The 26,689-nt window shown below is 37.4% G+C and overlaps 1 protein-coding gene across 5 annotated transcripts in view; it reads left to right on the top strand.

Annotated features, from left to right (window-relative positions):
• Window positions 1–26,689, top strand: part of kcnc3b (potassium voltage-gated channel, Shaw-related subfamily, member 3b) — a 109,056-nt gene that overhangs the window by 69,997 nt on the left and 12,370 nt on the right. For 2 of the 5 annotated variants that reach the window (XM_049480099.1, XM_049480095.1), the window contains exons 3-4: window positions 7,971–8,952; window positions 13,237–13,425. In XM_049480099.1, coding sequence (XP_049336056.1) covers window positions 7,971–8,952; window positions 13,237–13,425 — 1,171 coding nt within the window. Of the gene's footprint in view, window positions 1–7,970; window positions 8,953–13,236; window positions 13,426–15,691; window positions 15,823–19,118; window positions 19,140–23,859; window positions 23,901–26,689 lie in introns of all 5 variants that reach the window. The other 3 variants (XM_049480098.1, XM_049480097.1, XM_049480094.1) reach the window with 3 other exon arrangements.

Genomic DNA, 26,689 nt, shown 5'->3' with positions numbered 1-26,689 from the left:
GCCTTTTTTATTTTTAGTAAATTGAAAGCAGAGGGTAAGGGACATAATATTTTTTATTAATAATAATTGTTATTAATGTTTTTCTGCCACCATCTCTGCAAAGCCAAATACATTAATTTTAATAACAGAATGATCTAGTAGGTTTTCCTGGGAGTCATTTTGGCTACCTCACATCTTTCCAACAGCTTTTGCCAATTGCTTAAGCAACGTCTGAACTGCTAATGGTAGTGATACAAGAACTTGCAAACATGGGAATAACACAATGGCAAATTCAATGCTTCTCTGTTCATTGTGGCTTTGTTAAACCAGAGAATCACAGAAGTGAACAGAAGAAAATGATGTTTTGTGCAACTACACTTTCTTACCAAATTCCTAAATCCCAAAAATGATAGACTCCTGCTTTAATGATGACTATAAACAAGCCACAGCCCTAAACAAACTGGTTATGATCCTAAAACTTAAAGCTTAGATCTCATTGAGCACCCACACTTTTGCATGATGCTTCTTTTTAGCTGACACACTGACACTATTCTATATCTGCCCAGTTCTATATTGTCTATTGTTGAAGCTGCCCTTGGGCTGGTTGGTGCTGTCTTTCATGACTCAGCAGAAATATCAGTATCCTCTGACATGCTTGGTATCTGGTAGTGTGACATCATCAAAGCCTTCCTGGACTCTCTGCTGGTCTATAGTGAACTGCCCTGCTGTGTGCTGCTGACATGCGTTTACTATTCAAGTTTTCTTGAGGTGGTGATGTTGGGGCTCTTGGTTCCTTGTGATCTGTACAGTAGTGCACTTTTGTTCAAAATGTCATTATAGACATTTCTTAGAACAGTTTTGTATCTCCACGCTTGGATACAAATACATTTAGAAACTGGTTGTGTTGTCAGTCGAGAGATATTTTGATACATTTATTGGTAATTTCACTGTTAATGCTAGGTGAATTAGCTAGCTTGCTAATCGCCAGAAGCATCAATAGACTACAAACCCTCTCCTCATTTCTTATGTCTCTCTCTCTCTCTCTCTCTCTCTCACATGTATAAAGAACTAGAGACCCAGACTTTAGTAAAAGTGAAAGTGCTCTATTAAAAAAAGTGACTTGAGTAGAGGATTAAGTGTTTTTTAAGCTCCACAAATAAGCGAAAGTACTAAAGTATCCAACATTTTTTTTACTTCTCAAGTAATGAAAGTAAAAGTACAGTATTTTGTTATATAGTTATTACATAAAGCAGTGGAAAGATATCAGAGTAAAAGGCCGATCAGGAGCAGCAAGGTCTTCTTATAAACAGCTTGATTTGATCAATAATAAGGAGCTTCATTAAATGTGGTGATGGTGCAGAGCATCTACCACTCTGGCCTTAGTGATAATATGGTGATAAAATTATTCATTTTTATCATTGTAACGAGTAACAATGCAGCACATAAAACTAGTGTTAAACTCATCCAAAATATGTTTTGAAGTAAAAGTGGAAGTTGGAGTACAGATACATTTAGTATATACATTAAGCATTTTAGTACAGTAGTGATGTAGTTCTACCTTGTTACTATACATCTCTGTATCTTACACACACACACACACACACACACACACACAGTCACTTTGTGAGTTAGGCATCATCTCCCCCAAACCTTCACTGCAGTGCTCATAAGCTGAGAGAGGCTTCTGTGCAAAAGGCAGCACAGCGTCAGTGTCTGAGAAGGAGTGTGAACCCTACACACACACACACTCTCACACTCTCACACACACAGACACACGTGACTGGTGTATTGACTGGATGGATCTCTTAGCTTCACGAGATGATAAGAAGGCATATGCATGAGTCTGAGGAAAGAGAGAGAGAGAGAGAGAGAGAGATGTGGGATTATGGTGAGAGGGAGGGGAGGATGAGAGCGAGAAAGAGGTGGGGGATGAGAGAGGAGAGAAAAGGGGACCTGGGCTGAGAGAGCTGGTTACTGCAGCAGTTTGTAAGTAGGTCAGGCTGAGAAGATGGGGAGAGAGACAGACAGACACACAGACAGTGAGAAAGAGAGAGAGAGAGAGAGAGAGAGAGAGAGAGAGAGAGTTAGTGAGCTCCAGGAAGAGTGAGACCAAAAAGAAAGAGTAGTTAAAAAGAGAGTGATGGTTGAAACTGAGAGACAGACAAGTACAGCAAGAGAGAGTGACAAACAGAGATAGAAATAGCAAAACAGCAAGAGTGAGGGAAATATGAAGACACACAGCGAGAGACAGAGAGAGACAGATAGATTGAAATAGAGAAACAGTGAGAGAGAGAAAGGGTGAAGGAGACTAAAAAAGAGAGAGGGGAAGACAGGAATACAAATAAAGAGAAAGGGAGAGAGAGTGAGACAGAGCTCTCTCGTAGTCACTAAATGAGTATCTGATTTTAGGGTTGTATTGTGTAAATCGAGAAGCAGAAGACATATTGCGTGACTGTACAGGTATAAAAAGTGAGAGGTAGAGAGAGAGAAAAAAAGAGAGGAGTGGGGGCATAAACATATCTGGGATGAGGAGTGAGAGAGGGTGAAATAAGGGAAGGGAGGAGTGGAGCAGAGAGGAAAGCTCTCAACCCTCTTTCCTCTGTTACATCTTGCTCAAATAACTGTCTGCATGTGTGCGCGCATGCAGGCACCAAAATGTGGGTCTTAACAAGTGTGTGTGTGTGTGTGTGTGTCTGCTGAGGAGTGCATGTGCCTCTGCACTCATCGTGTGTGTGTGTGTGTATGTGTGTGTGTGATATATTTTCCTTTCCTCTCTGCAGTGCTTCTATCTTTCCCCTCTCACTCTCATCCTGTTTCTGCCTGATCCTCTCTCTCTCTCTCTTTCTCTCTCCTCCCTGTTTCATTATTTATCTGTGCAGGAGGCTTACAGTGCATGTATTTCTGGGTAAATCTCTACATTAAGGGAGCCTGTGTGAACAGCAGCACACTGTTACTGTTTATTAGCAGTCCTCTTCTGTTAAATGGAGTAAAAAAAACAATGGCTAAGTGCTGCACTAAGTTTCATATGTCTGGATGAGGGGAAGGAATATTTAGTCCAGGAAAAGGTTTAGGAATAGTTGAGTCAGGATAAGGGGAATGAATTGATGTAAAATGGGTGGTGGTGTTTAAAGAAGAGAAAGAATTGTTTTTGAATTTATGTATTTTAATTCTGTATATACATGGGATCAAGGCTACTGAAGTTTTAATAAAATGTTTGTAGAGATTGGCAACAATTTCATGTGCCTACAGTTTTTACTGAATGACTCCCACAGACTATTTTTTCTATAGTTTTTTATGATGAATATAATAGAATAAATCACCTGTAGAAAATATGTTGCCATAAGTAAAAAAAAGTTATATGAAAAAACAACAACAGTAATGCTGTTTCTGTAATGTCATTAGCTTTTAATATTTGGCGGGTTGTTGCACTGTGATTAACTATATATAGCTCTGGATCAGAGAACAAGCATTAGTGTTTTGAAATAATTAGTTTTGTGTTGATCCAGGTTTTTGTATTGTGACAACAAAAAGTGCTTCTGTGCAAAAAAAAAGAAATATTGGGTTAATTGTATAAGGTAGGTGTGTTGCCGCAATTTATAGTTTAAAAAAGGTATGTAAAGTACTGGTAAACGCTTGTGAGCAGTTGTAAAAAACATAAATCTGTTTTTTTTTTTTTTTGCTAAAACTGTAAATCTGCTAAAGTTTTTTACAAGCTAAATATATTTTTTCCATTTTGCATAAATTATCTTACATGTAATTTGTCTTATTTTAAAAATATGTTTTTATATCCCCATAGACATACTAACAATGCACATATGCCTTTAATGTCAAAAACGTATTTTTCCGGTATGCATGATATACTCTTTTCAATTATTTGACTGAACACAGATGTTTGTCATGGGGTTGCAAGATTTGTGAGCACAGAGTGATCACTAATTTTCCTCGTTGTGAAGCTTTGGCCGGCAATCTCCAAAAACATTCATCAGTGACCTTTCAATGGAAGTCAGTCATCTCTTGTGGTCCCTAGAGCTTCATTAGTGTTTCATTAACAGAGGAATCATTTATGCTCTTGTGTGTTTAGGATTGTGGTGTAATTGGTTAAAAAATACTATAGAATGTGTCGAACAGTGTGTTACTGCACCTGAGAAGTGCCAAATACAGTCATAGCCAAAATCCATGACTGACATTACCTCACAAATCTAGAGACAGTCAGACTGTACAGTTTTTGGACTGTAAAATGACAATGCAAGAAAAAAATGAACGACATTCATTACATCTACATTTACACTTACATGACACATACTGTATAATGGGACAGGAACTAGGATTGTGCTACATGACTTTTGCCAGGTCTTATAGAAGCTGAAGAACACTGCACTAAACCAAATAATGAACATGTATATGGTCTCCTGTACTAAAGTTGCTTGTCTGATTGCAGGGACAATTCTAGTCAGTCACAATCATGACCACTGTGGGTGGTAGTACGTGAGATGGTGAATTGAGGAATGTTAAAAGCAGCCAACTTAGGAAATAGAATGTCCCGTCCAACTAGCACCCATTCTGAGACCTCACCCAAACTCTGATAATTTATGTGCCTCTTTGCCTTGAGAACACTGGCCAGTGTTAAATCTCACTTACAAGATAACACCTCACATATGATACAGTTGTTGATGTACCCAGGCTGTCTCCTGAGGTAACACTTCACAAACGCTTGGACACACCCTAAATTCAGTGTTTTTTCATTATTTAATGTTTTTCCGCATTGTAGATTAATATTAGTAATTCAAACTATGAAGAAAAACCTATGTAATTATTTAGTAAACAAAAAGGGGTTAAATTAACCAGAAAAAGTTTTATATTTTAAATTATTATATAAGCAGGCACTGCTTGCTGATGACAGTTTGCACATCTTGGCTGGATTTTCTAAGTCAGTTTTATAAGTTAGTCAGCTGGAACGGCTTTCAGGTAACAGCTGTGCTGAACTTGTGAAGAGTTAATAACTTGAATGTCTTTTCTCTTTGAGAGCATCAGTTGTAAATTAGTAAAGAGGTAGAGTTGGGGTGTCGGTATACTGTGAATAACCCTATTTGTGTAACAAAATAACACATAACATATTGTAAAACTTTTAGCGTGTTTTTTACACTTCAAGATCAGATACAGTTCTTGTTGAAATGTTTCTTAAGTAGTGGTTCTGGTGTAACATCACACAGAAATATAAGCAAGGGATTACCTGTGCCTAAAAAAAAACCCAAAACTGGAACTCCACTACTCCATCTTACATTCTGCATTCTGCTCCAAATTGCCTTACACACACCTGTAAGTAAATCACAGTGTTCTAAAAAAAGGCTAGAGTGTCTAATCTTTCATGCAGGTGTGTGTGTGCAGGATCTACAAAACAGGTATACACACAGGTGAGTCTACTGTAGAGGAGTGTGTGAGTACTTGATTGTATAATCAATATACAGGTGTGTGTTTGTGTTTACTGGATTGTACAAAGATGTGTGTATGTGCCTGATAGTGTCATCTACTGTTCAGGTGTGTGTGGGTGGGTGTGTATGTGTGTGTGGCCTGTAGAAATCTAGGGCAGGCTTTGCTCTGATGCTCCACTGACGGAGAAGACCCAGTTTACTCCCTGGCACATTTAGAGCAGACGGGTTTTTTAGACTGGGATATTTAAAAAGAGGAGGTGTGTACATGAGCGTCAGCACCCGTGGGGGGCCGAAGGGGTTATCACATAGAAACACTTTTTTTTTTTTTTTACAAAACTTCTCAAAAATCTTCTTGGTAGAAACAGAAATGATTCCTTTCTATGGCATCACTTAAAAAAACTATTGAAGCACCTGTATTTTTAATAAAGAACAAAACACACCTGACCATAAGTGAATGTAACTTAAACTAAATATAAACTTAAAGTGGTTTTAAAAATAAAACGTATGGTAAAGTTTAGGTTCAAACATCTACAGATAGATATGATCTTTAGAAACCTTATGAGAAGCCGTGACTCAAAATGGACTCAAAAAAGTTTTTGGCTGAAGTTTGACACAAATAACATGTTTATGCTGTGCCCAACAGGGGACCATAAAGTTTTGTTCATGGGTTCCTTATTGGACCCACATATGGATGCCCACCAGAGCCAGTAATGAGACCAGGAGGGGTTAAAAATGAGCCCAATATGGACTGTACGCTGCACATGGCGCTATAATTGTGGGGTCCATATGGAGACCCAAACTGTGTCCCAGTAAAAACACATAGACAGACCCAGTCACAGACCAGACCATGTACCACCTGGAACTAGGCATTTGTGTTTGCAAGAACTTAGCGATATGACCTGTATTACAATACAGGGCTTATGATTGAGAATGTTGCAATATATTGCAATAATGTATGGAAGGTGAAATGTTGCCTAAAACAGTCATAGTAAAAAAAAAAAAACACACTATCATATTTATTAAAAACCTTTGTTTTATGCAGTCAGAACAGTGGGATCTATCCATAATGTACACTGCTATTTAATGGGCAGGGGGCACAAAATGAACCTCTGTCTGCCACCAGCCTTAATACAGTCTGAATATTGCAAAACAAAATATATCATGTTACAAAATATCTGTAAATTTATAGTAAGTGTAAACATTTTTTTTTACATTTATATTATATTACATTTGGCAGACTCATTTTCCAGATCAACTTACAATAATGATGCACAAAATTGTGAATGTAAAAAAAGTTTTTAATAAAGGAAACTGTTCTGTATTTTTGCTTTATGGTAAAAGTCCTTTTTGTGAATAAGCACGTTCCTCTCTTTTATCACTGCTCACTGAGGTAGTAGTTGGTAAGCTGCAAATTAGAACCTCTGTGGTAAAACTAGCCTAAATAGAGCTGCACATTATCATATTACTTTATATTTTAGATAACTTACTCAACATTTTAATTTTAGGAGGTTTCATTATTACTGTAGGACTAAGCTAAATGAAACTAGCTAGCTAAGTTAGCATAGATATGTATAGCTGGGTAGCACCCGCCATGTTTTAAACACTAAGCTATAAGCTAGCAGAGCTGGGTAGCTGACTAAACATTAAACTGTAAGCTAGCAGAGCTGGGTAGCTCACTTAACACTAAGCTATAAGCTATCAGAAGCTGGGTAGCTCACTTAACACTAAGCTATAAGCTAGCAGAGCTGGGTAGCTCACTTAACACTAAACTGTAAGCTAGCAGAGCTGGGTAGCTCACTTAACACTATGCTATAAGCTAGCAGAGCTGGGTAGCTGACTAAACGCTAAACTGTAAGCTAGCAGAGCTGAGTAGCTCACTTAACACTAAGCTATAATCTAGCAGAGCTGGGTAGCTCACTTAACACTAAACTATAAGCTAGCAGAGCTGGGTAGCCGACTAAACATTAAGCGGTAAACTAGCAGAGCTGGGTAGCTGACTAGGCACTAAACAGTTAGCTAGCTGAGCTGGGTAGCTCTCTAAATACTAAATGATAAGATAGCAGAGCTGGGTAACTGACTAAACACTAAGTGGTAAACTAGCATATATTTAAAATAGCATTTAAATATATAAAAAAAAATCAGTGTTTCAGAGAATTTTCCAACCTGTTCTGTTTTTAGACAGAATTTTATATATATATACATTGCTTTGCCCAATGAATGAAACAAGATGATTTTTCAAGGTTTCAATATTTAATTTTTTTTTTAGAAAACAAATCCCTTCTATAATTCTTGATTCTTGTAGCTTTCGATTCCTAAGTACGGAAACTTTGTGAAAATAAGAGGGCAACAAACTCTGTCAGGACTCTGTCGGCAACAAATCTTTTCATTTTTAAACTCATTTATAAACTATTAATTTCATCATACTATACTATGCTATACAATGCTATACTATACTATACTATACTATACTATACTATACTATACTATACTATTGTGACCTATATGAAACTACTTTTCATGTAATGCCGTACCATTGTTTTTTTTTTTCTTTTTCTATTGCAGTATGTGGCTTTCGGCTCCCTCCTTTTCATCCTCATTTCCATCTCAACATTTTGCATGGAGACCCATGAGGCCTTCAACACCATCTACAACAAGACAGAAAACGTGACAGTGGGCAATGTGACGCGAGAGGAGATCGTGTATGAGGTTGTGACAGACAGCTGGCTGACCTACGTGGAGGGCGTGTGTGTGGTGTGGTTCACCATTGAGGTGTTCACCCGCGTTGTCTTCTGCCCGGATAAGGCCGAGTTCTTCAAGAGCCTGCTGAACATCATCGACTTCGTGGCCATTCTTCCCTTCTACCTGGAGGTGGGCCTGAGCGGTCTGTCTTCCAAGGCAGCCAAGGATGTGCTGGGCTTTCTGCGGGTGGTCCGGTTTGTCCGGATCCTGCGTATCTTCAAGCTGACCCGTCACTTTGTGGGCCTGCGGGTGCTGGGCCACACCCTTCGCGCCAGCACCAACGAGTTCCTGCTGCTCATCATCTTCCTGGCCCTTGGGGTCCTCATCTTCGCCACCATGATCTACTATGCTGAACGCATCGGGGCCAACCCAGACGACCCCACGGCCAGCGCCCACACTAACTTCAAGAACATCCCCATCGGCTTCTGGTGGGCCGTGGTCACCATGACTACCTTGGGCTACGGTGACATGTACCCAGAGACGTGGTCCGGGATGTTGGTGGGTGCTCTGTGTGCCCTGGCTGGTGTGCTGACCATTGCCATGCCCGTTCCAGTCATTGTCAACAACTTCGGCATGTACTACTCCCTGGCCATGGCCAAACAGAAGCTGCCCAAGAAGAAGAACAAACATATCCCACGAGCTCCACAGCCTGGCTCACCCAACTACTGCAAGCCAGATGCCCTGGCCATGGCCACTGCCTCACCCCAGAGGATTCTTGGTAACGTGTTGGGCGGGGTAATGGGCTCAGGAGGGCTGACAGGAGACTGTCCACTGGCTCAGGAGGAGATTATAGAGATAAACAGAGGTAAGAGATACACAAAAACACACAAAATATTGTGCACTGTAGTCAGTAACACAGTTAGGTAATAATTAAACTTTAGTTAAATTCTTCTTTAACCATTTTTAGTGAAACAAATTGTGTTTAGGGTCATTGTCTTGCTGCATGAACTACTGCATGACTTGAAAAACAGGTTGTGGACAAATGTTAATGCAACAGGCCCAAACCATGATAATACCACCACCATGTTTAACAAATGGAATTAGGTTTTTTGGTGGAGTGCAGTTTTTTTCTTTTTTTCCTAACATACCATTTCTCATTAGGCCAGTACATATCTGATTTGGTTTCTTTTGTCCACTAAACATTGTTCCAGTAGATTTCTGGTCCATGTGAAACCTAAAGAAATGTAGACGGGCAGCAGTGTTCTTTTTTAGAGCCATGGACACCATTGTTGGGCGGTGTTCTCCTGATGATGGAGTCATGTTTTTGTTTAGATTTTTTTTTCTGTGTAGATTTTTCTCCTATACAGCACTGGATGCTTTTAGTTATGAGACGCTGTAAATTTTAATATTTCTACATGTAAGTTAGTGCTACTGCACAATCAATGGACATCATTAGAACTGTTCAACCATACCCTGTTCAACTGTACAACCATATACATGTTAGTAAAGTTTTAGGACCAAGTTCCATAGCAGCTTTAGCACCAACTTGACCATCAATGACCAGCTTAGAAAAAAACAGCTTCCTGCTTATATTGTTTTTTTTTTTTTCAGCAAGAAGTCAGTACTAATGCACTTGCTTCATAAGTTGACCTGCACTGCTTTAACATGATCAGACTAAAAGTGTTTTTCACCTATTTTAATACTTTTGTGATCAGGGCATCCTAAAACATGATGTAACTGCTATAGCACACCTTACTTTACTGTAACATATGAGCATCTAACTGATGTGCAGCAGCATTAGCTTGCACATGGTAATATTAGTATTTTGACTCATCAATGACCACAGATCTAGTGAGGATTTAGTGAAAATGTACACAGAGCAAAGTGCATAGGGTTCTGAATATTTATTTACCACTGGATGCAATGCCGACAATTTTTTCCCTTAATCCCTTAATGCTTTTTTACAGCTCTAATGTCCTATTGTTACCACATATATATTTTGCCCTGTGTATATATTTAGACAGTAAAATTACAAGAGTAGTTCAGGGACACTTGTACACTGAGTGACTGTGTAGCTTAATTTTGCTCTTTGAAATGTGGTTCAAGTGTGTGTCTCTCTACAATTTGCTGAAACTTGATTGTAGCACCATATTAAGTTATTTTTAAGTTGACTGTGCCAGAAGAGGAGATGATGATGATGATGATGATGGTGATGAAACAGCCCAGGCCACTTAAGTGCACTTAAAGTATTGTGTATGTGTGTGTGTTTCTCAGGAGGCACCGCACCTCAGTAATTGCTGATTTCATATTTATGATCAACTGGTGACTCCATATGAGCCCAAAGCATTCCATCTGCCAAGCATAAACAAACACACACACACTTACACACACACACACCAGTCCCAACAGCGAAAAAGCCCAAGAGGCTTTTAGCTATTAGGAATTTAATTTTTGGTCTTTTTATCATTGTCGTTTTACTACCGCATAAACTCAGGCCTGTAAACAATGCTCGCAATCTCCCTCAGAGAACAACCATCTTTCATTAATCACATAAAGATAATGCTTCTCTTCTAAGCATCTTTAATTTGATCCTTGTTCTATAGCCTGATGGACACCAAATTGTCTTTCCTGGACATACGAGAATTGTTCTCTGTACGGGAAGTAAACAGATCTTATGAAAACACTATACTTAAATGTGAAAGTCATCAGTTTCTATATCTGTACCTACAGTACAGTGTCTGTGGATATTAATACACTCTGAGGCAGACATATGTAATTTAGAGCAAAGCAGGCTGGGTCTTGCCCTACTTTTACACACTTGAGCCCTTTCAGACCCACACTGAGGCCTTTCCACTACTGCTTTTTCACACTGTAAATTTCTTATATTTTCATGAATGTTTGATTTGTAAAAGACTGTGTCTAAACCATCTCTCTATATTTGCACTGTGATCATTACTTATACGGACCTTCTGAAGCACTATGGTAACTGTTAAAAACCTCTTAGTTTTTTCAACAAATGTAAAATGTTTTCCTGGCGCAGTTAAAAGTTACCACAGAGGAAGTGGTTTAGTGATTTTTTTTTCTGCAAAGCCAAGTTTTACCCATGCTAACACTGATCTGGTTAAAAATCATAACACAAATCTGGTTTTGTTTAATGACTTCTAATTACTGACTCCATGTCAGTAAATATAACATTTTGGCTGAATTAAGAATTTTCGGTGTGTGCCTGAAAGAGGAAGATTTTGCAATTGAGGTGCCATTTGTGTTCTGATGATATTACTTTTCCTAAGATTAACCTTTCCTAAGTGTTGTAAAATTATATTATTTATTTTTTTATGTACATAATACGTTTCACAACAACCTGTGTGCATAATTTAAATAAAGGACTAAAAAGCAGCATTATGCAAAAATTGTATTCTTGCTCCAGGGCTCCCCCTACAGTTGGTAACTGTAATTCATGCTTTGGGAGATCCCTGAAACACAGTCTACACATTCACGTTATTCAGTTTTTGCCATTATTGACCTGCCACCTTCACCAAGGTTACATGATGCAATTAAAGCTGAGCCCTGGGTAGTAACAAATAAATAATTTAACAAATGTACCTATTCCAGGTCAGTTGTGTGTTTTAATTATTTTAAATTGTCTTATTTTATGATACAAATGCCATATAATGTTGCATTAAAATATCAATAAAACCTCTTGAAAGCACATTAAATAATGTTTAAAGTTACAATATTTTTCAAAACCTGTTATTTACAACTTAGTTAATACAGCTCTGGAAAAAAATAAGATACAACTTCAGTTTCTGGATCAGTTTATCTGATTTTGCTATTTAAAGGTAAATGTTTGAGTAAGATGAATATTTTAGTTTTATTCTATAAACTACGGACAACATTTCTCCCAAATTCCAAATAAAAATATTGTCATTTAGAGCATTTATTTGCAGAAAATTAGAAATGGCTGAAATAACAAAAAAAGATGCAGAGCTTTCAGACCTCAAACAATGCAAAGAAAACAAGTTCTAAGAGTTCAGAAATCAATATTTGGTGGAATAACCCTGGTTTTTAATCACAGTTTTCATGCATCTTGGCATGTTCTCCTCCACCAGTCTTACACACTGCTTTTGGATAGCTTTATGCCTTTACTCCTGGTGCAAAAATTCAAGCAGTTCAGCTTGGGTTGATGGCTGTGATCATCCATCTTCCTCTTGATGATATTTTAGAGGTTTTTAATTTGGTGAGATCAATATATCAATATATATGTAATAAACATTATGTGTAATCAAATATGAATGAAGGGCATAGCAGGTGAGTTACCTCTCTTACAGCAAAGAAACTTTGTCTTAAAAGGACATATTAGGCATCTCTTTTGTTATTTAATTTTGGTTTTGTTATGTTTAATTTATGAAAGTTGTAAGGGGTGAATAGCATCATGGAATTAGAGCTCAGAGTAACATAGCGGAGCTTGGTGGTTAGCCTAATAGCGGTTGTGTGACTGGAAAACATTAATCCGTCTGATTGAAGGATTAAGACACAGTGATTCTCTGAGAACAGTGTAAGTATGAGCTTACTTATCATTCTGGTTCGGTTCTTTGTTTTCCATACTGTGTCCTCGTCGTCCCCAGGGTCAGTTTGTGAAAAGGGAGTGTGAGGATAACGTCATTAGGTTAAAGAGCTGTGACCATTACTTTATTATTGACCTTAACTGAGGGATGAGCTGCAACAGATGTGTGTGTGTGTGTGTGTGTTTGCATGAGCACTGTATAGCTCTTTACACTGCATAATAATAACAAATATTTTTTCCTCCTTTGTTTCAAATCTGTTCTGTTTTTCAGCTGCTACAGTATGCCTTATTCTATTTACTCTTTTCCTTGCTTTCTCTCTCCTTCTGTCTTCCTCTCATTCTCTCTATTAAACTATTTCTTATTCACATTTCTGCTCATTCTCTGCTCACTTGTTCCTCTATCATTTCTCTTTTTTCCTCTTTTGTTTCCTAATTTTACTTTAATTTCTTATTCCTACTACCTTAATCCCCTACTTGTTCTGCATGTCTGCATGCCTCTCTCAATCACCCCCCACTCTCTCTCTCTCTCTCTCTCTCTCTCTCTCTCTCTCTCTCTCTCTCTCTCTCTCCTTCGCTCTCTCTCAGACTCAAAGCAGAATGGTGATGCAGCCAGTGCAGCTCTGGCCAACGAGGACTGTCCTACAATAGACCAGGTTCTGAGTCCTGAGGAGCGGAGTCCTGCAGGACGGACACGCGAACGCTACCAGCAGGACCGCGCCTGCTTTCTGCTTAACACACGTGACTTCCGGCCCACAGACGGAAATGTCCGGAAAGGTACGAACACACACTCCCCACTTACCTACTACTAACAAACACATAAACACACAACACACACACACAAACACACACTCCTTGTTTCTCTCCTACAACCTGGGCATTGGGGTCAGATAAAGACCAGATAAGGAAACTTCCTCTCAATTTCACCAAGAAAATAGACCACGGTCATCAGTCTTAAAATGCACATTAAATCACCTGTCTATTTATTACATATTTCATATTTAAATGACATACATACATTGTGAGGTACATCAAATAAAATATACATAAGCACACACACACACACAAGCTGTCTTTTAAACTGGTTCTTTTCAGTAAATCAGTCAAATCAGTTTGGAGTCCAAACTGAATTAAAACTGTTCTTTATCTTTTATGCATTCATGCTGTAGGCTGATAATCTCATTCAGGTGATTCAGATCTCATTTACATACACTGCTAAAAAGTAAAAAAATACAATCAAAGTTTGTAGGCTTGTATTAGATATTATTAGTTTTTAGGAAACTACATCTGATAGATTGTGCCAACAGTAATAAATGATAAATCTCAATAACTGATTCAGATGTATGCAAAAATATAATTCTGTGTTATAATAAACTCTGTTTATTATATAATAAAATCTGTTTACATAAAAGAAAGCATCATGTGTTAAAAGTGATGATGAACTCTTTAGATGGATAAGGTTGAGATTGGCATATCATACATATGTCATTTTTCAATTCTGAATTTTAAGGTCTCAGTTTTTAGAATTTTGAAAATAATAGTGTTAAATATCCTTTGTGATGTTTAATGCTCTTTAAATTGTGATTGTTAGATTGTGGGGTGTAACAACTCACAGAATTCTTAATTTCAACAATTCTAATAGAATTTAAGAATCACTGTAATCATAGGAATCTATTCAATACAAATACAAGTGATACATTTTAACACAATAAAAAAAAACAAGTGTTTAATTCCTTTTAAAGTTCTTTGTCTAAAAAGAAATAGAGTAAATCTTAATGTTCTAGACACAAACAAGAAGAGTGTAAGATCTGCTTTTGCACTGAGAGACTGCTGGAAGATTTCTTACACTTTGCTGATGTGAATATTATTCAGCTGAGACTGAGGTGAGATCAGTGCGACCAAAAAGAGTTCAGCCACCTGGGAGACCTGGGAGTGAGAAAACCCAACAGCTGTTTCTCTGGAGCTAGATCACAGAAACATGAGGATATTGTCTTGCTCTCATTTCAGACAGGACTTGCTTGTGCCTAGAAGATCTAAATAAGATTATTTCTTTCTTTCCTCTTGGTTTCCATGGTTGTTACTGTCACTTAAAAACCTTGTATCTTAAATAACTGTTCTTTGTATGTTCTAGTCTGACTTCGTAACTAAGCATTAGTGAATAACAGAGGGCTGAGAATACTGTTCATCTGACTTCACTAATAAACGTGAAATAGACAGTTTAAAATAATGGGTTTACTCAACTGACTCAATCTGAATCAAATGAATCAGTAAATATAATGAATTCAAATCTGCTGAATCAATCGCTAGAATGAATCCGATAACTGAATCAACCTGAATCAGCTTAACCAATTAATTTACTGAATCAAATTAACAGAACCAATCTAAATCAGCTAAACCAATCACTGTAATGAATAGAAATGTAGCAATCCTGCTGTTTAATACTACAGACTAGAGTCCCATTGTTTACACACTTACACACACACATCCTAATCAGCTGTTTTGAAATCTCCACCTCTCTCTTACTCTGTTTTTCTCCTTTTGCTGTTCTGATTCATCTGTTCTCTTTCTTCTTCTGTTCTCTTCTCTCTTTGTCTGTCATTTGTTGGATGCACTGTTTTTCTCTCATTTTGCTCCCCTATTCCTGTCTTCCTGTCTTTCTGATGTACCAATTAAATCCTTTATTGTTTTCTTTTTTTTTTTTTTTTCTTCTGCTACTCATCCTTTTCTCCGGCCCAATTCTGGTTTGTGTTCTGCACCCCTCCCCAAACTCACACTTTCGTACGTAACACTTTTCCACCATTTCGTGTTTTAATAATTTATCTATAACTCTTACACTCACACACTCATGCACAACGGCACCTCCCTCCCCCTGTGTCGCCCCACAAAACAATTTTACCACTGAACACCTCCTGCACCACTCAATTCCCAAAACTAACGCCCTTCACGCCCTAAAATCTGCACTCGAAACTCCTCTAAATCTGTGCTGCCCTGCCAAAACTCTCCCTCTCCTCCCCATGTGCCCCCCGTGACACCTGTCCATTAGAGATGGGAGCACTGGCAGCAGCCCCTGAGCCCCCTGCACCTCAGCAGTGGTATAAGCTGGAGGGCGCAATGTTACAGCAGGACCTCAAAGCTAACGCTGCCTCCTCCTGGATCAAACCATAGTATTGAGAGGTAAAGGCATTTAGATACTAAACAGAGAAACAAGGGGATGATCATATGCACACACACACAGCATACACACTCATTATATATACATATACAGTGTTGGGAGTAACGGCGTTAAAACTAACGGCGTTACTAACGCCGTTACTTTTTTCAGTAACGAGTAATCTAACTAATTACTATGACTGTAACTATAACGCCGTTACCATTTCCGACACCCCGTTACTGCACGTTACTTTAGCAGCTCTATCAACTTTTTTTTTTTATTTCGCTTTGCCCTGGTTAACCCCTCCTCTGTCCGGTGAACTTGAGCTTCTGGCCACTGTGCCTGTGGTTTGGCGTGGTGAAGTGAGGCACAATTGTGACGATTTGCGTGCTCTAATCAATTCAGTGATTGCCGTGGACAACCCAAGTTCCGAATTAAGGACGTTAAGCTCTTTTTAGCTGCTCCGGTTTTTGTGGTGCTGCTGCTTTCTCTTTCAGAGCTTAAATTCTCTGACCGAGTCCCACCTGACCTGAGGACCGACCCGAAATCGGGCTCCTATTTTTATTTTATATAAAGCTCTGGTGTGATAATCACAATGTTGCTAAGTAACCAATTATTATTGTTCACTAAAGCGAACGAAATAGCGAAAATTGAAAGTGAAAAACATTTGTGTTAACTGAATCTAATAAAAACGGTAATTAAAAGGAAAAACATAACTATCTCGAACTGTATTTTGTGTTTATAAAACTAACTAAAACGAACTGAAATTACTGATAGAATACCCTCATTTTTGTGTTTAATTTATTTATAAGCGCTGTTGTACATAGCTCGCGCTAGCAAGCCCACCCTAAAATGAACAGAAAAAATAAAAACAAAATCAAATTAAACTATAATAAAAATGAAAACTGTAATCACGTAGCTCTGGGCGCACGTGAACGCCTCTGCGTTTGACTTGCAGCATTGTGTGTAGCTGTTCTTAAAAATCATTTAAATTAAATAATAGTTCTATGCTTCTATGTTACAGTGTAAATTAACATAATTCTGATTATATTTCGCTCATTCAATCAGCCCGAAAACAGACAGTTTATGGGGCGGATCGGGTCAGGCTCATAATGACAGTTTATGGTTCGGGCTTGGGCAGAATGTGCACGGGCTCCGGCTGGGTCGGATTTTTTGGGCATGATCTAAGCTCTATTCTCTTTTGGTGAAGCTGTTATATTAATACCATTTTAACGGGCATTAAATTGTTGTTTTTGTCCATTATTTTGTTTTATATATACATATTTCTTTTGAGTGTGGCTTGGTTTGTTAAATTTCATCCCCAGACGCGTTTTTCCGCTTTTTTCAGTATTACAAGTTTTAGTAATTTTCTTTGGTTGTGTGGAGAATTTCGTTTTATTTTTTTGAAATTCGTTAGATTATATTTTTCTCAACATTTTGGGTTTATTTTCGTTTGTTATTTTTTGTTATTTTTCTAATAATAATAGTAAATGCATAATTGATTTCCTTTTTTTGACGGGCGAATAATAAAAAGTAACGCGATAGTTACTTTTACTGGTAACTAATTACTTTTATAGTGGAGTAACTCCGTTAGTAACTCAGTTACTTTTTTGGAGAAGTAACGAGTAACTATAACTAATTACTTTTTCAAAGTAACGTGCCCAACACTGTACATATATATATATACATGAACACGTAAAGGCTTCCACAGGGAAAAGTCGTCATGATGGGTGACACTCCAAACCCATGCATTCTCCTGCTTCTTTTTGTTTTCCTTTCTTATCCTAGCAGAGTATTTCTGTGTATTATTTTAAATGCGTGTTTTTGATTATGTTTGATTTATTAACCGAATCAGAGTGCAGGCTGGGTTTGAGGCAAATTCTGCTGTAATTAACCAACGTTACTCCACAAATTTCAACTTGGGAGCTTTTTCTAGTCAGGGATCAAGTCAAAAACTGTACCAGTGGTACTTAGTCCCCATCTTTCTCTCTCTCCTGATCATCAAGTAAAGCAGAGGGAACTGATTGGATCTGAAGTGTGCTAGCAACCCAGTCCAACTGTTAAACATTTAACATCTGCCTGAAGCTAGAAGACTACATTAATTAACCTAGTCTATTTTATCACAAATATTATTCTTAACTGTTTAAGCATTAGTCTTATTACTCTTTCTATAAGTTAACCCTGTATGGGATGAATTATATTTTTAGAAGGAAACAAGAACCAATGCTTTATCTTGATTATCTAACAAAAGTGCTCTATCTGCATAATGTTGCCCAAAGGTAACAAATGAAAAAGCAATATTTCAGTAAGTTAACGAAATTGAAAGAAAATCTTGTACATAATAACATTTTTGTTTATGACTCACTTGTACAGCTCATTTTATTGGATGTATTTATGCCTTGTAACATCATAATAAAAGATCAAATATAAAGTAATGTATGGTTTGGTGTAGTAACCAAATATTTGCCCAGAATGATTCTTCTCAGTGATAGAAGTGGGGTAGCAGGAGGGCTGGGCGATATGGATCAAAACTAATATCTCAATATTTTTTAGCTGAAGTGATATATGACATAATTACAAAAAGACACTTCTGTGACAAAACTGCATGTTCCAAATTTTATACAAGCACTTTTATTAACATTCAGGTGTAGATGAACCACCTTATCCACAACTCCTCAACTCATCCCAAAAGAACTGGATAAAGCACAATCATGATAGAGAACACAGTTCCACTGCTCCACAGCTTTATGTTGGGGGTTTATATGCCCCTCTTGCCTACAGCTGTATTTGTCTGCTCCATAGAGTCCTATTCTACTGTCAGTACTTCAAGTACTTCCGGGATTAAAAAGCTCTGTGTGTTTTTTAGCACATCTGTTTCAGTGTTTCAAAGACTACAACTAGGTACAAGTGGCTGAATGCATTTATTAGAACAGGTGTCCACAAGCATTTATATAGTTATTATCTTAGCCTATATAACATACACTGTTTGTTATAAAACCCCATATAGCAATATATCCACGGGTACGTCCAAAACTGAGAGTTTGCGTACACACATTTTTGTGGTGGGATGTTAAAAGCAGAAAGTGTGTAAACCCAGCCTGCTCTCTGTGTAACTGCCAATGCAATGGAAATGTAGGGCAAGGGAGTGGGTCACTGTGGACAGATGAAAGCGATACTTTGCTGTCTGCATTGTAACATGAGAGAAACCTCAACTAAATATGGAACCACAGGTTACTGCAGTGTGTGTGTGAGCGTGCGTTTGTGTGTGTGTGTGTACCCAGTGCTATCTCACATGCTCTGTATTGTCTCTTCCCTTCAGGTTGTGTCATATCACGCGTTTGTATGTGGGCTTCTTCATTCTACTTGCCGTTTTAGTGTTACTTATCCTGTCCTCTCCGCGCTCTTTTGTGTGTGTGTGTTTGCGCGCGCGTGTCGTGTTCGTGGTGTCGTGACGTGGCTTATGGTGTTCTTAACATGTGTCACTTCTTTTGTTGTTGGTGTTTTTTCTTGCTCTGTCCGCTCTGGGCTGGGCAAGTCCCTGCAGCTCAGTAAGGGACTTGCCCAGAACAGTCGAGGTCACGGTGAGGTCATGGTGAGGTCATGTGAGTGGGAGTTTGCCAGGTTCTGCCAAGATTCAAACTTAAAGCCCTCCAGAGCTGCAGAACAGTCGGACTGTGGGTTTTACTGCACAGTGTAGGGCTCTAAACCACCAGTGTCCAACTTAGGTTTGGCTCGGGCTAAAATAGCGTGTGTGGCATGTAGCATAAACTATAAGGCTAATTTAGCTATGTACTATTAAAACTAAAATCGTGAAATAGCGCTTTTATAAAGAGACACTCTACAGATAACCTAGAAAAGACCCAAAACTCTTGTTAGTGAAAGAGAGGTGAAAAGGAAAGAATTACCTCTAAATAAAAACTTAACTAAAACTTAACTAAAATGGGGACCCATCCTCCACTGGACAGCATCAAAAAGTACAACAAAAGTAGTAAAAATACTAAATGAAAATTGTGTGTTTAATAAACAATACTAAATAATTATTCAGATAAGGCAAAATTAATTACAGATGCATCTTACTCATTCTTTTTTTAAAAGCTTTATTTTATTTTTTTTAATTGAAATATTTAACTTATTTTTGCATTTTTTTCAAATTAATTTAAATTGGCCCATTAACAACTTTAACTTTTTTAACTTTCCCCCACTTTTTAAAACTTAGGAACAACTTTTGCATTGCTTTCCTTATATTAACATATTAGGTTTTAGTTAAGTCAGGAAGCATACATAGTTCAAGAGCAAATTATATTATTTATATTGTGACCAATAGAATGTTTTATATATATGTTTAATATGTTTTATGTCTTATATTTTAGTGAGAATTACATTCAAATTAACTCATGGGGGCGTTAACAGCAGAATTGCCTGTGTGGTCCAATTAAATCACTTGTGTTCCTATAAACATTTAAACTTTATTTTTTTTTATAACAGACCCCACTCTGTATTATATTGAGTCCCTGTAATAAAAAAAGAACAGGAAACCCTGAAACCGCAGTCATTTTTCATCCATTCTTGAATGTTTAAATACAGTGGGTAGGATGGACCCCTGTCCCCCAAATCTAGCCAACAACAGAATCTGTTATTGGTATAGCTAAACTATTAGTTGTTGTTCTTCTCTAAGCGTGTTGCCAGAGTTTTATGATGTTACTTTAGCAGCAGCTCCAAAAGATGTGGTCCATTGTGGTTTAAAAAAAGGCACATGAGAGTTTTATTGGGACGAGAGAGCTTGCAAGAGGATAATGTGGTAAGAAATAAGAGGGAAGAGGTAGAATAAGGGAGGCTTTTCAGGATTTAAAGCCAGTATACAGTATATATGCTAATATAAGCTAATATTTCTCAATTGTAAAAACTTACTTTTGCCAGATAAAATCAAGCATGCCTTGAGTTAGACACCAGTGATTTAGACACTCTACAGTGTTTTCAATTAACAGTGAGTAGCGAGAGAAATACAATGAGAAGAATGAGGGATGAAGGTAAACGGACAGAGGGCATTGAAACAGATGGCACAATCAGGAGACCTCCCTCAAATGATCTCACTTCTTTGACGCTCGGTGTAACAGATCTTCTGTGTCTTTGTACATTTATGTGTGTTTATAAGTATTTATGTATGAATGAGTGTGTGTGTGTAAGGGGGAAGTAGGTGAGTCATAGCTGTCTTAGCTGTTGTTGTAAGCTGTATGCAAGGTGTAAACACACTGATGTGTGGCTGACTGGTTGACAGACAGACACAGGGACATTTGGACAGACTCTCAGACAGACTGACAAAGGGAAGGTAAGACCAAGCAGCACGGCCCTCCAGCAGCATCAGCACCCCCACCCACCCTAAAAGTCAACTGTCCCTATAAGCCTCTGAACCCAACCTCCCAAAGTCTCTAATCCCTAAATAAACCCTGACCCCAAGTCCAGGCCTGGCCCTTTGCTTAGCTGTGGCTTCTTCAGTTACAGTGAAGTAGCCATGCACTTTCTGTCCCACTTTAATGTCCAGAGCAAGCCAATATATACAATCATATTTATATTTTATAATATAAAATTATACAGCTTATTATTGTATTGATATAAGCTTTCCAGGAAACAGTTGTTTATGTGGTGTGTGTGTGTGTTTGTGTGTGTGTGTGTAAATTAGTGAGTTTGTTTTAGTCTCTTTGCAAGACATAAACCTGTTGTGTGAGGACCTCAAAATAGAAAATTGAGATTTGTGTACATTTCAATAGTGTTCATAATTCATATTTATTTATACATTTTGGTTCCATAAATATTGTAATACAAGTGTTTAAGTGTGTTGTTTTTAATTCTGTATATAAGGTGGGGCCTTAACCTGCTTTGGGGCGACCCCAGAAAAGGAAATTTACACTGTGGGGACATTCTGGTGTCCACTGGGTTCACTAGGTCCCGTAAAGATAGTAATACACGAGATTGTTCATGGACATTGCTCTGGCTGTTAAAGTGGTCTGCTTTTGTGCTCTGCATTTATACAACTTGTGAATGCAAGAGATTAAGTGAGTGTGTGAGGCTATTTATGTACTGGTGTTTAACATGTGCAAGTGCAGTACAGTAAGTACAGTCAGAATGCATTGTGAATCCACACAATGAGCTGTGAGTTTACCCTCTGTCCCTCATTTTTCCTATACCTATACTCTGTCAGGGAAGCAGGAAGTGTTGGGAGTAATATATGCTTAAATTCTTAAAATTACATTTAATTTACGATCTATGCAATTGCCCATGTATCTGAACTACAGCAGCAGTATGCCGCTGTATTGTTGCATAGGCATGCACAAAAAATGTAACAATCACAAGTTTTTTGGAGCAATTCATTAACAATTTCTAAAAGTGTAAATTAAGCGTCATCAGGGACAATATAGTGACCTTTCAAAAACATGATAGATCAATACAATCCCATTTCAGAAAATAGTGGGACAGTATTGACATTATTAAAAATCGTGTCTTGCATTTATGTTGACTTTATTATTGTAGACAGTATAAATGAAATATATTTCATGCTGGTCAGCTTAATTTCATTGGCTAATAGGCACTCTGATGTAGTCTGCCACACTGTGGCGTATTATTCTAAGCTAGGGTCTTAGTCCACTCCACTTTAAACCAACATTCATAGTTCTTTACAAAACTCTGATTATTATTTTTCAATTATGTCTAGTTAAAAAATTCTGAAATATGCGGGTTTAAGCCCCTCAAAACCCCCCACTTTCTGTGCCCCATCTTTATAATCTTTTTATCTTTAATTCAATGTGTGTATGTGCGAGAGAATGTATGTTTTTTTTTTTTTTTATCTTGTGTTTCTCTATATCCCACACACACAAAACAGACACAATAGTACATATTGAGTTATATGGACGTGTATGTATAAATTACAGTAGTAAATCAGAATGCAAAGAAATATAGAGGTTGGAAATAAAAAACAGCTACTATACAAAGGTAAGACTGAAATATGAAATCTGGAATGTGAAATGTAACTAATTTCTATTGTCTAGCAGTAAATAAGAGCAGAATATCAGTTTTTAATTTTTTCTTAAAGGCTCTAATCCGTAGAGCTATTTTTATTAGGTAGGTAATTCACATTCATGTCATCTCCATGTTTTCTTTTAGTCTTTTTATACATATGTTTTAAATATTTGTATGCATGACCTTTCGACCTCAGCATGGCCACTTGTACTATGTGTGCATTGAGTCCCATGGTGCCGCCTCACAAATATCGCAACCAGTCATTTACATGCCCAGTGCATTATTTCTCTCACAGCTTTACTACAGCAAGAACTGATTGAATTATGGGAAGTGTAGTCATTTCTGAGGTTAACCACTTGGACTCCCACTGGAGTGTGGTGGTAAAGTCCGAACTAGTAGTTAAGTGGTTTAAAAGACTCTTTTTGAAGTCATTGAGTTTGTGTGTGAGAGGAAGCTCTCGCATTACACGCTGCACATCTCCGCATGCTGAACACTCCAGCGTTGCCACTGTGATTTGTGTTCAAGTCGGGGACCAGATCAATAGAACTTAATTGTGGGTAATATGAACCTTGTCCATTTTTATCTGCCCGTTGATCAATACACTGACCTATTGTAGGAGCAGGCCTCTTTGGGCAGCACCATTAAACGTACATATGGCCTTCATAACAATGCAGAACCATTACCTAGTCAAAGGCATGACATGCAAATGAATTTTCACAACATCCATGTCTATGCTGTAAAATGACTAGTGTTACTTTAATGCTGGTGGTTTTTGCATTTTACTGCATACTAACCTCACTCAGCTCATGCCTTACCACATGACATAATACAGCTCACCATTAACCATCTAACCACTTATGCTACATCTCTAAAGGTCATATGTACACAGTCTAGTATACTATATATCATAGGCTGCTGGCATAGGCTGTTTGGAAACTGGTTTTGGTATTTGCAGACCTCTTTACTTCTTCAAGCTCCTCACTTTCACTTATTCACTGTTCCTTTTCATTCTCTAACCAATGTCCATCTCATTCTCCACCCATCTCCAGGCCGCCAATGCAGTGCCAGTGTTTCTAAAGTGTGACTTTGGGTAGGTATTTCACACTCTAATATTATGGCTTTAGACTTTTTAATGACGGGCAGTTAATATATATCATGGCTAATGGTAGGTATGTAATATGCTGTACTACTGGCCTTTAAGGCATGTCCCATCATTATAGAGATTTGTTGCATCGTTTACAGTACAATAATCAACATTAACCATTGAAAGTATACTGATATATCTATAAAATGTACTGTGTATATAGTCTACACAGTACATTCAGGGTTTATTTAAGGCAGGATTCTTTTGTTTTGTATGTTTTGGTGATTAATGGGATGTTAAAGTATATTGACCATATGTTTGAAATGGATATTTTCACCTAAAGTTTATGCTCAATGTTTGGTCTCATAATAAAGATAATTTAAGTAGATTTAGAATGAAGCTAATGTTAGTGGTGGCACCAAACATCTCTCCGTATTCATAATAATCCATTCATTAAATACTCATGCTTTCCTACAGTGGTGCTTGAAAGTTTGTGAAATGTTTAGAGCATTCTATATATTTGCATAAAAATGACCTAGAGTTTGTCAGACTTTTCTAAAATTAGATTCAGAGAAACCAAGTAAACAAATTAGACAAAAATATTATACTTGATCATTTATTTATTGAAGAAAATGAACTAATGTTACATATTTGTGAGTGGCAAAAGTATGTGAATTAGTTTAAAGGTGAAATTAGAGTCAGGTGTTTTTAATCAATGGGATGACAATCAGGTATGAGTGGGTGGAGCCTGTTTTATTAAAAGAACATGGATCTATTAAAGTGTTTTTGTTTTTTTAAACGTGTTTGTGGAGGTGTATCATGGCACAAACAAAGGAGATTTCTGAAGACCTTCGAAAAAGAGTTGTTGATGCTCATCAGTCTGAAAAAAGGGACACAAAATCATCTGTAAAGCGTTTGGGCTCCACCAATCCACAGTTACAGATTGTGTACAAATGGAGGAAATTCAGTTCCATTGTTACCCTCCCCAGGAGCTGGTGATCAACAAAGATAATTCCTAAAGCAATACATTTCATGAACTGAATCTCAAGATAAGATGGGTCATGCAGGGAGTGCCGAGTGGGAAATATTAAAAAATAAATAAATAAATAAAAGATGGGTCATGGAGCAAGACAATGACCCTAAGCACACCAGTCTCCCTACCGAAGGAATAAAGTGAATGTTTTGGAATGGCCAAAGTAAAGTCCTGACCTTTATCCAATTGAAATTTTAAGGTCCTGATGCAAGCAGGAAATGTGAGGAAACCCAACAACATCCCATTCGCATACTTTTGCCACTGACAAGTATGTATTATAGGATAATTTTCCTTAATAAATTAATGACCTAGTATAATATTTTTGACTTATTTGTTTAACTTTGTTCTCTTGATCTACTTTTAGAAAAATGCTAAATTTTATGCAGAAATGTGGGAAATTCTAAAGGATTCACAAAAATGTAAGCACCACTGTATACTTCCCATTGCCTAAAGCTGCCTTATTAAAATCAGTCCCAAAATGTCAACACAGCTCATAGTGTCAGCTAACAATTTAATCCCACAAGCATCAGAAAAGAAAGAGAGATACATTAAAGGGAGAAAACAAACTGTAAAAAAATAAAGGAGAATAAATTGGGTCAGTCTACAGCGAGAAACAAAAGCCAGATAAATCCATAAATGTAAATCCATAGCTTAAAAAAACTCCAGCTACTGAATTTATTTGATCAATTTTGGAATATGAAAGTGTGTGTGTGTATATGTGCAGATGTGTATGTGTGAGTTTAATTTATCAATCGCCTATTACTCTGTGCATGTTCATTTCAGTGTCTTTTATGTTTAGTGATATGAAAGCTCCCAATAAATCTGTGTAAATCTAAAACAACACATTTCTCTCCTGAACCTTTAAGTTGTATATTTCATAATGAAATAAACACACTGCTGCGGGTTAACAAATTAATTAATGAAAGTTATGTTGCAAAAATAAAAATATTTTAGACTAGACTGTGGACATCCTGCCTATGATTGAGTTACAGCTGCACCAATGTTTATGTTTCAGCCACACCATTGGCTACATTTAGCCAAGCAGCCTGTACAAACTAGTTAAAATACGCTGCTAGTGGATTAGATCGTAATGAAAAGTGATGTCTCTGCTAGAGCTGCCCCAGTCAACTGTAAGTGCTATAATTGTGAATTTAAAAAAAAACTTATATAGGTCTAATTGACAGATATTTGTAAAATATAAATAATATTTAGAATATGATATCTGTGTCCATAAAACCTCCAAAAGGATTCAAGTGTTTTGATTGTGAAAGTTATTAATTGAAGATATGTACTAGTTTACATATATGTAAACAGTTTTTGTTTATAAACGATTATGTGTCACGCTCTGTGCACCTCCAGAACATCCAGAACATGATTTGACAGACAGTGATAACGAGATTTTACGTTTACACCAAATGTTTCCCCAAAATTTGCACACACAAGCGTCCAGCTTATACAAAGCAATGATGATTTTCTATAAAGTTGGCACGAGATTCTGGCGACTGTTAATGACTGTGGATGATCAGATTATAGTCTGATTTTCAAAGGATGCTTTCTGTATTCTGAAATGCTGAACCAAAAGCTTGTTTAAAAAACTAATGGTGGACAACACCAGGGTGACCTGAACATTTCAACTGTGATAAGGTGTGTAACTGTCCTGCCCGGCAACAGACATGAAAAAAAAACTGCAAATGTCTGGAAAAAAAGAGTTAAATCTTTACAGTTTGTTTCCATGCCAATCACAGTACCCTATGTCATCCAA

This window comes from Astyanax mexicanus, chromosome 6 (genome assembly GCF_023375975.1).
Source record: "Astyanax mexicanus isolate ESR-SI-001 chromosome 6, AstMex3_surface, whole genome shotgun sequence".
Classification (NCBI taxonomy): domain Eukaryota; kingdom Metazoa; phylum Chordata; class Actinopteri; order Characiformes; family Acestrorhamphidae; genus Astyanax; species Astyanax mexicanus.
This window is presented reverse-complemented; position numbering and strand designations above follow the sequence as displayed.